At 40.3% G+C, this 15,282-nt stretch overlaps 1 protein-coding gene across 1 annotated transcript; it reads left to right on the top strand.

The window, feature by feature from the left end:
- The first annotated feature begins 883 nt into the window (after positions 1–883).
- On the top strand, positions 884–12,045 carry slc17a6b (solute carrier family 17 member 6b). The gene is made up of 12 exons (XM_076110123.1): positions 884–957; positions 2,407–2,662; positions 3,602–3,720; positions 5,347–5,461; positions 6,859–6,946; positions 7,056–7,142; positions 7,583–7,725; positions 7,919–8,068; positions 8,937–9,069; positions 9,423–9,533; positions 10,536–10,663; positions 11,571–12,045. The coding sequence occupies exons 1-12, from the start codon at positions 884–886 to the stop codon at positions 11,910–11,912; spliced, it is 1,746 nt and encodes a 581-aa protein (XP_075966238.1). The 3' UTR covers positions 11,913–12,045.
- The last annotated feature ends 3,237 nt before the right edge of the window (positions 12,046–15,282 follow it).

Here is a 15,282-nt window from a genome sequence, read left to right as displayed (position 1 = left end):
CCATAGCACCGCCCCCAGGAGAGCTGCAGCTTTCATAAATGGGGTGGACTATCCTTGTTTTTTTAATATAAATATACATACATATACATTTAAGCATAAAAACGCCAAATAAACATGTATAATCTAAATATCTAAAGTTGTAGCCTATTAAATGTCACATAATTTAGGCTGCGACATGAAGCGAACGATTGAACTATGGAAACATTTCCTCCTCTTCTCCTCCGTTGTTTTATGAAATGACTGATATAAAACAGACTCATACATATCAATATATATGCATCATAATGTTATATCTTGATTCTGGCCTTAATTTGTGCTGAGCAACTGGCCAGATGTTGGACACGGAGCTGCTGGCGCTGACCTCGGTGCTGAACACGACGTCAGATGAACCTGCGCGCTCCACAGGAGACACGATACAGTCTCACTCCCTCTTTGATTTATTGAAGCTACTCCAAACACCCACTTCTGCTTTTTAAACTTTCAGATCTTTTATTTTTCCGTTCATTCACTCTCTCTCTCTCTCTCTCTCTCTTTTTTATTCCGGACAAATCCATAACAGATCCACGACGCTGGCTAACAATTTCACTCTTTTTCGTTTTCCGTCGTGATGGCACTTGGCGTGACTACTGTACGCCAGGCAGGAGGCGGTGTGGTGGTGGATGAAGGCGCACAGGTCGTTTGATTCCTCCTCTTTACTCGCTTTAGCGCTTTCATTGTGAAAATTAGACTCGTCTTTTGGATAGTCGCCTCCCTGGACTCAGATTTATCACAACTTGGTTTGTTGTTTTCCTTGTAGCCGCAGCAGTCGGCCATCCTGCGCCGTAACATGACGATTAAGCAGTAAAATAATAGTGAGAAATAGGCCTATACATAGAAACTGGATATGGAGTCAGTAAAGACGAGAGCGGCGGCGGGGGTGAAAGAATTTGCGGGGAAGACCCTGGGTCATATGTACAGGTAAGGACAGGCTTTGTTTTGTTTCATCTGGATTGGTGCGCGCCAATTTCCTCGCGTTAAAATGTGATTATTTGCATGCTTGTTTTTATCCAGACACGAGTCAGGGTGTGTAGGTGTGCAGGGCACCCAAAATAGTTTTACAACTTGCAGGGATCTCTAGTCACGCCTCTAAAAGTGAGAGGAAAATTCTGCAATCAAATGTGTGTTTGTGTGTGTGTGGGTGTGTGTGCTTGTGTGTGTGTGCGTGCGCTGATGGCAGGGGGTTTGGGTGTACTTAGAAGCCACTGAACGAGAGCGTGCACGCAGTCAGTTCGTCCTGATGCACGGGCCTGTACGTGTATCTCATTAGCGGAACGTGCAGGCGACGCGCGAATTTTGGGGGATTCATTCATAATTTATAATGCATTTCTTATCATCTTTTAAAACCAGTGACGCATGCATAATGATAAACCTGCAGCATGTGTTTCAAATTTAAAAACAAAAGAAACACCACTTTGGCCATTTCAACCGACTGGATAAATGGGGTTTCTTATCTTGCTCGTTTCTGCATAGCTGGCTTATTCATTTATCCTAATTCTTTACAATCTAAGGTAGAAATACAGTAAAACTGCATGCAAATAAATTGATGTGCTGCAGAATTATGGTTTCAATCACCTTTCAGAAAAGCTCAGTTCCTCTATGTTTTTCCAAGGCCTTTAATTTCACTGCAAGTCCCAGCCTACATCGATTTGCATTTCATTCGATTCCTTTTCATTAATTACTTCTGTTACTTTTTATCCCTTTGCAGACACACGCATTTAAATGTTTGGGTTTTTATCGTTTTGCGTCCTGATTTTTGGACAGAAAACGTGTGGCCGATAAATGTGACTTTCACGGAGAGAAAAAAAAGAAGGACTTTGAGGAATGCCCACAGACGTGTGTGTCTGGAGGCTGGAGCTGCTGCTCGGTCCCGTGAATGCTAATGAGTGTGAAAGTGAGTGGGCTGCTGCAATGCGGTACAGTCAGGGACATGTTCGCCTGGTCTCAGCTCTGCAGGCCAAGTCTCTTTTTTCCATTCGTTATATTTTCCTATGTGCAAATACAGAAGACATGTTTTTGATTTTAATTCGTTGTTCGTGTCTTTGTCCTCTGATTTAAAGCTCACAGATTTGACGCTCCTTATAGTGTGACAGAATTAACTACAATATGGAGGCCTCTCCATCCGTACAGCTGCTTTTATCATGTTGATGCTGGAAGAACTGCCCCCTGAATTTTCTTCCCTGACATGACAAAAAACTCTCTCAGATAGGCACACAAAGCACCCAACTATACTATTATCAAGTATTCTCACAAGTGGAAATAGAAACGGGCCTCCTCAGAAATGTTTCCCATTACAGGATACATTTTTGTACGGGGTGCATCATATACGATCAGGGGACACTGACAACTGTCCTCACCTGGCTGTTGCAGGGTGATAGAGAGGAAACAGAAAACCGGGGAGGTGATCGAGCTGACAGAGGATGGGCGGCCCCGGGAGGCCGTGGAGAAGAAACCCCCGCTATGCGACTGCAGCTGCTTCGGTCTGCCCCGCCGCTACATCATCGCCATCATGAGCGGCCTGGGCTTCTGCATCTCCTTCGGTATCCGGTGTAACCTGGGCGTGGCCATTGTGGGCATGGTCAACAACAGCACCATCCACGAGAACGGCAAGATCATCATCACAGAGGTGTGGCAACGGCAGCGAGCGCTCCTGACGCACAGGCAACGTAGACCGCATGCCTCGAGACACAAGACACCTGACTCGTATTCAAGAAAAGAAAGGACAGGAAAAGAAAAATTAATTCCTCCACACATGATATACGGTATATGTAGGGCCTACAGGCCTATTCAGCAATAAAATCACTTAAATAGCCCCCAATATTCATTGGCTGATGAGTTTGTACACAATTTAAGTGGGTATTTGTGGGTATATAGAAAACCTTTTTAAAGGCTTCAGATATTTGAATGCATGCCCCAATCGTTAATTCGCCATAAAGATGCTGCCCGTGTTTTATAATGTCAACTTGTGTTTATAGCATAGTTGACATATACAGTATATGCATAATACATATTGGGAAACAGGCTATGTGATGCAATTTTAAAAGTAGCAAATGTATCCTGTATGGAAATCATGGAACATCAGTTGACGTTATTCTAAACACACAGTTTCTCGACAGCATTTATTTGCATAAAAGGCAAATGAGTAAAAATACACATAAGCTATACATCTACAAAAATATGTCTCAATAACAGAATTCACAACAGTCTATAGATATTTAGGTATAATTGAATAATATTTTGTATTTTTGGCTTTTAGGCCAAATAATAACCGAATTGTCGTCCTACATCTCACACACAACTCTTTACTTCCGCGCAGATTGTCAATTGTTTTTCTTTAAAGTGCAGGACGCACGCATGATTTTGGTGCACAGGTCAATTTCATCTGATTGAAATAACCCGGTGCAGGCCTTTAATAAACAGGCCTGTCTTGCGATCAATCCATTCCGAGAATAAACGTTTTTCGTTTGTTTCGACCCTAAATATGTTCAACAGAGGTCATTCAACAAAATGCAACGTCAATGTTGTTGTTTTTTCACTGGTTTTGTTTTTCCATATTATCTCCCAGAAAGCCAAGTTCAACTGGGATCCAGAGACGGTGGGACTGATTCACGGATCATTTTTCTGGGGCTACATCGTTACACAAATCCCGGGAGGATACATATGCTCCAGGCTGGCAGCAAACAGGTAGGACAGTCCTCCTGGGGATATACCAATAATACAACACAGTGACAGTCATTTTTCAGGTTATATATTTTTTTATTACCATTTCTTGCCAATTAATCAAAATGACCGAACAGTTGGTCGGACTCTCTCTTCGTCTCACTCTCATTTTTTTTATTGTCTGTTATTTCTAAAATAAGGAGGGAACGAAAATGAACACATGGGGACTGGAATACATCCAGATAATAAAAAAGACAGCCAAGGCCAGACACGGGAAAAAAAATGGCGTCTTGCCTGAATTATGAATTGGTTAAAGAATTCACAGGCGGAGTCTCACCACATAAAGGCAGCAGCCAGACAGTCAGCTGCTCTGAAGTGATGCGGAGCTGCAGGGAGGCACCGGGCTGGCAGGCCTGCAGCTCCCGGTGTCAGGGCTTTCTGCCACCTGTTAATGAGCTCCCTGGGGGGAGCCGGGTGTAATCCGTCGCTCTCTCAGGGAATGGAGACCAGACCCTGTCTTGTCGCCAAAGGCTTTAATTCACATGAGCACTGCCGATGCGTCATCATATTTATTACAAACACTATATGCTACAACATTAATACGAAGATGCACGTTTTTAGCAATTGAATGTTGATATGCACAATCTTGCCATTTGGTAAAACCACCATGAAGGCAAAATGGTTCTGCTTAGATGCCTAAATATTGAGCACGCTATAATTATGAACGTTTAGGTCTATAAATTTAAAGGCAAACAATAGCCTAATATTGACAGACACTAATTCTGAAAAAGGGGCCAGTATGTCTAACAAATCTACCTGCTATAACTTCATATTAATGTGGCCTATATCGCTCGTTTTTGTATTACATTTTTATTTCCCTGCACCCTGGTCTGTTCCTTGTCCTGTTGATTGACACGAGGATGTAATCGAATCAATTGGTCTCGTGCCCAACAGTAGTCTCAACCGGATTAGGATTTGCCCCCCGCGTGCAGGTGAGAGGGGTGGTAGAACGTGACAGAAATGAGAAATAGCTCTGTGTTTATGGATGGCCTGGCCCTCCCTGCTTTTATAATAACCACAGACAGCCTCATCTTGTCAGAGAATTAAGAGTCATTATACGTCGTAAAAAAAAAATGAAATGCCATTCTTTATGAAAAACACTTTTCTTGAAACCGTAGGCCTATACCGAATTGAAAATGGTTGCTAGGCGACACGTGCGCATCTGTTACGCGACTGTTAACGGGGCGTTGCTCCTTGAAATATTTATTTTTCTGATGTCAGAGGAGCGCGTGCCAATCCGAACCGAGGACACAACAAACGAACGTCGATTCGTAATAAATGATTAGGCTTTACACTACAGAGGTTTTGACATGCGACAGATATTTCTGTGTCCACAACGACATAAAGACAAAGAGACTTTTAATGACCTTTCATGTAGAATATATAAGTTGATCATTTGCCATGGCTATCTATTATAAATAATGTGCTAATAGCTTCCTTAACATAAAGGCATATTTCATCATGTGATATGTCAATGCTTTGCTCCATGTCACCACAGAGCTAACATGGCAATGCCATTCATTCAGTTCAGTTGAAATCATTATGATACATATGAAATGCTACATTTAAAATACATCTTACAATTTTCAGGGTATTTGGTGCAGCCATTGTGCTAACCTCGATCTTCAACATGTTCATTCCCTCGGCTGCCCGAGTCCACTATGGGTGTGTCATCTTTGTCAGGATATTACAAGGGCTGGTGGAGGTAAGAGCTTGTTAGCAAGTGTATTACAACATTTTTAATATTTCTGCCCTGTAATAAAAAATTGTGGATAGATTCACAAGTAAAAATCAGTCTTGAAAACATTCTCACTAATAATAGAACATAAAGGTTACACATGTGTGATGGAGTTTCTGTTAATGTGGCTATCAATAGCTGATTTGCAATAATACAGTACACAAAGGGTACTCCAGGAGAAAGCAAAGGAAAGACTGTAACACTGGATATTCAACCTGAGGAAACGTGAGAGCTGTATTGATCCAGTACTCTACAGCCGAGTGTTTGTGGGATAGTCCAGCTTCCTATTTTGCTGTCACACTTTGTATCTGGGAAACACAACAGCAAAGTCCTGGGAGATGCAAATGAAAAGGCTGATAGGCAGAAATACATCAGTCCTCGTATAGTGAAATATGACACCCAGATATCTGCCTGCTGTGTAGTTGATGTTCATACAATGTATCGGTTATATCGCAAAACACAGAAAGCTGATACTAGAGTTGTTACATACACAAATATGACAGACGTAAAGTAAAAATGATGTTGTTGGGGGTCATCATTTGTAGAAATGGGATCATATTTTAGGACAGTGGAATGTCTGGATGAGAGTTTATAATATAATTTCAATGTTTTTAGACAAATAGTATCAAATGCTTAATGGTGGATAATTATCTCACCAGTAGCCTAGCATCATAAAGCATGTTACAGCACATCTTTATTGAAGGCTATAGGTTTGAACAGTTTTGTGGGGAATAAATAAAAACAAATGTAGTATTATAGCGCACTGCACTGCTCTCCTAAGAAAGTGCAGATTGCATTTCACGTCAGCACAGTTTGTTCAGATTAGTGTCTGATGAACATTTAATAGCTGCAGGGCTGCTTCGCTCCATGAACAGCTCATCAGGTCCTCTGTAGCAATTTGTTATTTACAAGGGTGGAAATGTTAATTCGTTTTAGTTATTATATCAGAATCTGTTGATTCATGTTCATATGTAAAAGGATTTTGCCTCTTAGACTGATAGTAATTCCTAAACTCAATAATCCAGAAATACAATTTCTGTGAAGCACAACAATGCCTTGATAATGTTTGAAAATGATGGGTGAAATGGTTGTGTTTCTATTTATATAAGGCTATTTACCTCATTGGCTCAATCAAAAATGAATGCTTACTAAGTCCTGTTATTTGTTTATTGTACAAACCCGTATATTTATTTTCACCAAATGCCAAAAATGGCCGACATTAAGCATTGACCACTATCATTAAATACATAAAAACAAAATGTGTGTATCAGAAGTGCTGACATGATAAGCTGAAGAACATGGAGTTCCATTCTGCTGTTTCTTACCATGAATGAACACAGACTGTCTCTGTGTGGTGTGTTTAGGGAGTGACCTACCCGGCATGTCATGGCATCTGGAGTAAGTGGGCTCCTCCGCTGGAGAGGAGTCGACTGGCCACCCTCTCATTCTGTGGTAAACACTCATTTCTCAGTTTCTCCTATTGGCATTAATAAATAATGATGTGTTATTACCGTAGTGGTGAAGAAGTCTGACTTGACTCCCTTGTCTCGCCGTCTGTCAGGCTCTTATGCTGGTGCTGTGATAGCGATGCCTCTGGCTGGGATCCTGGTTCAGTATTCAGGCTGGTCCTCTGTGTTCTATGTCTATGGTAAGATGGATCGATGATGCATGTGATATGTGTGTATCGTTGCACGAGTAAATATGAGATGTCAAATTCATTCATTAATACAATAAAGTAAATATAAATATGTGTATATGTGGAAAGGCGTGTGTTGTCAGGCTGGTTAAAACCTTGAGAGTTTGACACTCAGTGAAAGTCAAATGGATTTATCCAGGCAGACTGCGTATTGATTTCCTCCCCCCAATGTTTTGGTGTGTCAATATATAACCCCCCCCCCCCGCTCCATGTTTCTCACTGGACTGGATACAGTTAGCGCTCCTGTCTGGGTTTTCTTCTCTCAGGCGTTGTGGAAAGATCAGACTGCCAACTACTCTGTGTGTGTACCTACAGCTGAGGTCAAAATTGGCTACAGTACTTTGTCTGTAATGATCTAAAGTTCTGACACGTTTTCTATCTGTCATGTGCAGGATGCTTCGGCATCTTTTGGTATGTGTTCTGGGTCCTTGTGTCTTATGAGAGCCCTGGTGAACATCCTACCATCACTCATGAGGAACGCTGCTACATAGAGGAGAGCATTGGAGAGAGCGTCAACCTATCGGGTGCTGCCGAGGTAACAATCTGGACAATGAATATCATTTAATCCACCCAGCCCTCTTTGTTCTCAACCCTTTTTGTTGTACAGGGTACTAGAAGTACTATACTTCAATTCCATCAGCCCTTTTCATCACCTTTTGTCTTTTATCAGGGAGACGCTATCAAACGCATTTATGTAAAATGCAATCCTTTTTGATCATCTATTGCAGAAATTCAAGACCCCCTGGAAGAAGTTCTTCACCTCTATGCCCGTCTATGCAATCATTGTGGCCAACTTCTGCAGGAGCTGGACGTTTTACCTGCTGCTGATCAGCCAGCCTGCATACTTTGAGGAAGTCTTTGGCTTTGAGATAAGCAAGGTGAGCTTACAATACAAGTCAGTGGACATGGTGACAAACGTGGAGCATGTATTGAGTGATCGATAAATGATAGATTAAAATGCACTGGAAATAATCGCTCAACACTAGTGCCAAACGTTTTAGAGCTGAGCATGTGACACTTTGCTCTTGGAATGATTCATTATCAAAATCAATGTCAGCAACTGGTGGCCTGTGGTCCTATGTCATGAACTGACACATTACATAACAAGGCAGCTTTGGTTCATAAAGGATAAAAAGATAGTAAGTAACTGCTATCACAAATCATTTGATGCTGCTGATTTTTACAGGTAAAATGATACGGGCCACCTGCAATAGCATAAATAAATAAGTAGCCGTAGAACAAGTGATTCATATTGAAACATACAATCAATGTAACATCAGGTTACATGATCTCTTAAAGCCCCTAAAAACTTAATTTCACATCATAACAATACATATTCATGATAAAAAAAAGCAACAATCAAAGTTAAAGTTTGGGGGAAAACATCTCTAGTTATAGTTTATTTAGTCATTAACAACCTGTAATCTCCCCCTTTGTCCAAAACATGTGAAATGTATTCACTATAGTGCCCTCACAATTCAGACAATGAAATAAAAAAGTAGTGTTCATGGCAACACTATGCTATTTGCCACGATTTACAGAAGTAAAAAAACAATGTTTTGTTTTTAAATTAAAAAAAAGCTCATGAGCCATGATTATTTGGGTCCATATTCAGTCATGTGTGGTGGACATGTGTGGTGAATGTCCCTGTCGGTGATGAAACTAAACTATGTTGTATTTCCTCAAAAAGACATCATGAATGTGTCATGTTGCCTGAATTGGTTGATTTTCTGCTTGTGGTTGTAGGTTGGCATGCTGTCCGCGCTGCCACATTTGGTGATGACCATCATCGTGCCCATCGGCGGCCAGCTGGCCGACTACCTACGCAGCAGGAACATCCTAACGACTACCACTGTCAGGAAAATCATGAACTGTGGAGGTGAGAAGTCTGAACTGAGGATGAAATATCATTTTCCACACCTCTCTCTGCTCAGATACAGGGTGTTACCTAACGGTGTTAGATCCATACTGCTCTTATTTTTGTTGCTCTTCACTGCCAGAGAGATGGTTGTGTTTATATTTTTTCTGTTCAATACTTAGTTGACTCGCTGATTGTGACTGTGCATTGATTTTTACATCTACCCTTGGGTAATTGAGTGCAGACCATGTATCATGATTAATTCAATTGGCACCACCATGCCCAACAGCCCGTGGGCTTTGTGTGTTTCTGTGTGTGCGTGCGTGTGTGTGTGTGTGTGTGTGTGTGTGTGACCTGCTGTCTATCTCTGTTAGGATTTGGCATGGAGGCCACATTGCTGCTGGTGGTGGGATTTTCCCACAGCAAAGGGATGGCCATCTCCTTCCTGGTACTGGCAGTGGGCTTCAGTGGATTTGCTATATCGGGTTAGTACAAGTAAAACACACTTTCTGCTCAATCAGAATGTAATTTAGGTAGAATTTCGTGTATGACATACTACATATAAAAAGTGTGTGATGTTTTACTGGGTCTAATGTGTGTAGCTTTCACAAAAGAAGGGCCAATGAGGCTGGAAGTCACATTTGAAGGGGTTAGGGTTAGCCAACTGAGAGCATGTAAGTGTGGAACATTATACCTAAACTAGAGTTACTTCGATGATAAGATAGTTGGTCCTTTCCAGACTCTTTGACATGCAGCTGAAGTATGAGTGTAGGGATTATAAAACAGTATGACAAATATTGTTGAAATGTATTTGAAATACAAAACTATTTTGTTACCATCCCAAGCATCGGTATGTTTGCTGTTATTTGACAATATGATGTTGCAGATGCAGTAGAATTGAGGGTTCTCTTTTAAACACACCAACAACACCAGCACTGAGCTTCATCAATACAAGCTGCGTAGCTACAGACCTCCCCAAGACATCAGATTACAGATATTATTTGTAACACATTTTAACTGACGGGCAAAATTAACCTTTTCAACATTCTTCAGCCACTTATTCAACAGATCTTTTCATGTTGATGCGCAGGTCTGTGACTGTGTGCAAAATCAGTTTCTTGCCGGTTGTTCTCGAGCTCTCTCCTGGAGTGTTTAATAATTCAGTGCTAGCTAGCTGTCTCGGGGGATTTGCCAGGCAGGCAGTGTGAGGCAGATCGCGAGGACACTTACTCATTCAGCCAGTCACTGTGGGGGAGGAGGAGAATGTGTGGCGAGTTACTGCCTATTTCTGCAACAAGATGGGCACCATTTGGGCTACTTTCATCTAAAACTGTGCCCAGCTTCTGTTTTGATACATACTGTCACAGTGGTTTGCCTAAATTTGGCATTTTAATCTGGTTGTCTGGCCTTGTCGTAATTGAAAAAAAAGGTAAAATGTATCAACAATATTAAAATTGAATGTGTTGCTTTTTTTTTTGCTGCATCAGGCTTTAATGTCAATCACCTGGACATCGCACCGCGCTACGCCAGTATCCTAATGGGAATCTCTAATGGTGTGGGTACCCTGTCTGGGATGGTGTGCCCAATAATTGTTGGTACTATGACAAAGAACAAGGTAAGAGCTTCTTCATTTATAGGCACCAAAAATGGCACTAATAAACATCCACTCATTATATGTGTGCAATAAGTCTTAAAGGTCTTAAAGACCTAGATAAGTCAGCAACACTTAAAGTCCCCCTATTTAGCATTTCATAGCAGTAAATACAGTAATTATTGAATTGTCTGTAACAAACTATAACGCAGCTGTAAGCACGTATAAATGTTTATTAATGTATTCCTCAACAGGTATAACTCTTCCTGTGAAGCTTCCATAAAAGCTGGCTGAAGTATAAACAGATTATGAATGCCGATATAGTAAAACACAGTTGTAATGAAATTAACACTGTAGAGATTCTATTTAAAACATGTCTTCATAAGATAAGACATAATTGCTATCAAATGCAGACGTAATGATTTTGCGACATGGTATACTGATAGTACACAGAAAACATTATGATTCAATTAATAGGACAGATGTTTTACTCGCTCCTCTAATAATCCTTGATTAGTGGTACCTGGACAGTAAATATATGAAAGTATGTATATGTACATTACATGATGCTCACATGGGGTCATGTATTGAAACCCAAGACTTAATGTTTTATTCATGACTGCACCAGCTTATTAAATGGAAATATTACAGATTCAGAAAACACACATTTCTCAAAAATAATTAAATTATACTTTTGTTGAGGACTATTTCAGCTGCAAATTAACACACGTTTGAGAGCTAGTGAGAACTTGCAGCAGCAGGGTGGTGGATACTATGTTGGTGGTAAGGAACAATGTGTTTTTAATATTAGACAACAATGTCTCTTGCACACAGACAATACTTGTAAGTGAGATCTTTTCGTTGTTGGCTTTAGTTATTTTCATAATAAGATGTACATAAAAAATGTTTTGGGGTTTGCTTCCCTCTTCAGACTCGAGAGGAGTGGCAGTCTGTGTTCCTGATCGCCTCCATGGTGCATTATGGGGGTGTGATCTTCTACGGGATCTTTGCGTCGGGAGAAAAACAGCCGTGGGCCGACCCAGAACTGACCAGCGAGGAGAAGTGTGGCTTCATAGACGAGGATGAGCTGGCAGAAGAGACGGGCGACATCACTCAAAGTTACGGGGCCTTTGGAGGTCCGGCTAAATCGTACGGTGCAACCACGCAGGTGAACGGAGGCTGGGCCTCAGGCTGGGAGAAGACAGAGGAGTACGTCCAGGAAGAAGCGCAGGCGGGAGGCTACGGATACAGGAAGGATGAGGGATACTCCTAGACCCAAACACACATTCACCGACACATGAGTAGACTTACTTTCCTGAGTGTGCATCAATTTAGTCAAAAAAATATCAACAGATGAGTAACAAGAAAAACTACAATCCGTTGTTGTATCGATCGCACACATTCAAAAATCCCAAAAAAATCCCAAAAAAGTATCAACTGAATTTAAAAATTGCTAAAGTGTGTACAAAATTCAAAGATATTGGATCAATAGAGGTGTATCACATATCAGATTGGTCTGTAAATGTATTATTATGCATATTGATAATAGATATATTCATTCAGAGTGCAATTGTGTGTAAATGTGAACATTTTTATCCCATCAGCCGAGGCCTCCTGACCACACTGACGCCAGTAGGGTTACATAGGAGCTGCCCATCAGAGTGCCGACTCCTTATTTATTAACTTAACTGTGACAGTACAACGTCCTACAAGCCAGCCATTACAGTGTATAGATATGTCACTCCACAGCGTGGTGAACAGAAACTAGACCCTCTGTTGATATAGATTGTATTGTATCTCTCTGCATTCAGAGTAGTGTGTCTTTTTTGGGCACTATATGATGAATTTTGTTTTCTTATCACCGGCTTCTGTGTGAGTAAAAGTCCTTAACATGTAAGTGAGCTTGTGTAGAGATTTGAGTGGCATAATAATGGCATAATAATGACTTGTGATGACTTGTGATGACTGTTTGGTTACACTTTCATATAAGGTTAAAAAAAAAAAACCCGTCTGTCTAATGTTAGCTACATGTGATGACTCGGTATCTCTGCAGATGAGCATTTTGATTTTAGCAATTTTAATCCGTCACATCTCAGCAGTGTAGTGCAGGAGTAAAGCCATTGTCATATACTTACCATAACTGTCAAAAGTCTAGTTGCACCGGTGCATTGTTGAAAGATTTGTCTTAACTAAAACATATATAACAGAGATAACTACAGAGTAAATATGTATGCAAGTTAATAGATTCAATTTATAGATTAACAGTCATATGCAACCGTATGAAGGGTTTGTGCAATGCAAAGAGTTTAGGAAAGTACAGATTAATCAAAATCAGTACGAGAGTCTTACTTAACCTAATAATGTTTTATGAGAAGAAGATAAAAATTAATAATTCAAATTATATGGAATATATTTATATGATCAAATGGATAAAAGAGTAATTTTAATGTTAAAACCAAGAATTTATCCACGCCATCAAATATTATGACGAAAAAAGCAACAATCAAAATGAATCTATGATGTGAAATAATCAAAACTGTCCTAACTTCAGTAGAAAGTTGAGTGTTCATGTAGGATCACATCCTTTAAAGTGAGTAGAACATATGTTTTCATTTCACTTTAAAGCTAAAGGGAGACGAGTTTGAAATGTCAAACGACATCATAGAAGTAAACATTCCTAAACAAGTATTTTAATGTTTACATAAATCTATACTTTGCATAAACTTCACCAAAACAGGACATTTCTATAACAGAGTAGGTGTGAGATGAATAATGTAATAATGATGTGTCTTATGGGAGTCTGGTAATGAAAAGTGTTTTAGGCTCCTGAAGAGCAAAACACACTCCAGAATGTGTTTTGTCCTCATTCTGCACTTACACTGAAAAAGTCTGATGGGGGAAACGTTTGTTTCATTTGTCTGTGGAGACCCTAAGTCAGCACTTCACAATATAGATGTGTGTGGATGTGTATTTATGCATGGAACAAAGTGCAATTTGTGGTGTGTCCTTTTTTATGTTTCCTTTTCTTTCAAACTTATTTGTATTTGTCTCAGAAACTGTTACTGATGCTTCAATTTCTTTGCACAATCAACCAAAGGTGACGAGCAGAGCTGGCTTTTAGCTGGAAGTCAAATGTTTTTTAAGGGAGTACAGACCACCAGAAGCGAGGTTCCAGCGTTTGGAGCCACAGCGTGCAGGTGGCACCAAAACATTACTCAGTGTACAAAGCAATAAATCCATAGTAACAGTTCTGGTCAAAACGTCATGAACAGTCATTATGTAACCGTTTTTTATGCATTTGTTTAAGAGTCGTGTTTTTTTGTGATAACAAATGTAGAAAATAAATAAATAAACAGAAAAAAACAAAAATATATGTATAAAAAATATAGGAATAGAGTCCGACACAAACGTCTTTGACAACAAGGAAGAGTTTGTGACAGGGCTGCTCACCAGATGAGAATGATAAAAAGAGCTCCGTCTGAGAGGCGGACGCTCTTCTTCTTCATGTTTCTGTTTTTGTTTTGGTGTGTGCTGTGGTCCGTCCCCCCCCTACCCCTCTCTCGCCTCACTTTTTAGTTTGATTAATGTTCTTCATTCAGTGGCTGGACCCTTGTTGCCCTACTTAACCATGTGCACCTCCTCTCTCCAGCTGTTCAACCCTGATTTCATTGTCACAAAATGCATCGACATTAAGGATGAAATCTAAACAGGTGATTGTACATTTTCAAAAATGACAAATGTGCCACCTGAAGTAGTTAAAAGTTTCCCTTTTCTGTGCCTCTGAAGTTACAGTGTGATTCTATGCCTTCTGTTGCTGTGTAAATTGAGAGGTTTGTTGGTGTCGAACTGAAATACTCTATATCATTTTTAATAAAAATTAAAAAAAACGGTGTGTGTCCGGAGTATTTGTGTTGGCAACAAAGAAGAAAAAGTAATGAAAAAAAGTCAGACAGTGAAGAACAAAAAAAGGCAATCATGCTATTTCTTAGCTTGACCATTGCTACACTTTACATTACGTATTCACATGTTGCTAATAACTCAAGTTGTTCAAATTGCAATAACCGATGCACAATAACGGAAAAAGACATAATCAATATTTATGGATGCTGATAATATTTAAACGACACATAAATGGCTGTAGGAGCAGTGGGACTGAACCACCGCGGGAGCTACTTGGGTCAGTGTCTTGCTCAAGGACACTTGGTCATGCAAAGACTAGGAGCGGGGGGATCCAGCTGCCAACATTGTGATGAAAGGAAAACCTGAAAGCTGTCTCTCTTTACAGCAGATATTGAGATACTTGGCCGAACATGAATTAGTCCACAGTCAAACTAACACAGTCATCTCTGTTGGTTTATGGACTTCCCCAGAAGAAGAAGAAGAAGAAGAAGAAGAAGAAGAAGAAGAAGAAGAAGAAGAAGAAGAAGGAGGAAGTTCAGTGTCTTTTATGAGGATATCTCAACATCTACACAGCCCCAACAGTCAAACAGTGTTCAAAACCACAGTGGATGTAATCTGTTTATAGTACATATAAGGGATTTGATGTTGAGAAAGGACTCTGTGAGGTTTCAGTGAGACAGGTCAGATCAGATTGTGGATCAGGTGGAAACAAAGACTGGGAAAAACGAGAGTGGACACAAACT

The sequence above is a fragment of the Anarhichas minor genome, unplaced genomic scaffold (assembly GCF_050575085.1).
Source record: "Anarhichas minor isolate MPS153535 unplaced genomic scaffold, ASM5057508v1 ptg000042l, whole genome shotgun sequence".
In the NCBI taxonomy this organism is placed as follows: Eukaryota; Metazoa; Chordata; class Actinopteri; order Perciformes; family Anarhichadidae; genus Anarhichas; species Anarhichas minor.
Note: the sequence above shows the minus strand (reverse complement) of the source record. Positions and strands in the feature narration are given on the sequence as shown.

What these genes read in the sequence shown, in the direction of transcription:
- slc17a6b (XM_076110123.1), top strand. Translation starts at nt 884, where the DNA reads ATGGAGTCAGTAAAGACGAGAGCGGCGGCGGGGGTGAAAGAATTTGCG. An exon ending in TATTACAAGGGCTGGTGGAG is followed by an intron (nt 5,462 to 6,858) that starts GTAAGAGCTTGT and finishes TGGTGTGTTTAG; the next exon opens with GGAGTGACCTACCCGGCATG. An exon ending in CAGTGGATTTGCTATATCGG is followed by an intron (nt 9,534 to 10,535) that starts GTTAGTACAAGT and finishes TTGCTGCATCAG; the next exon opens with GCTTTAATGTCAATCACCTG.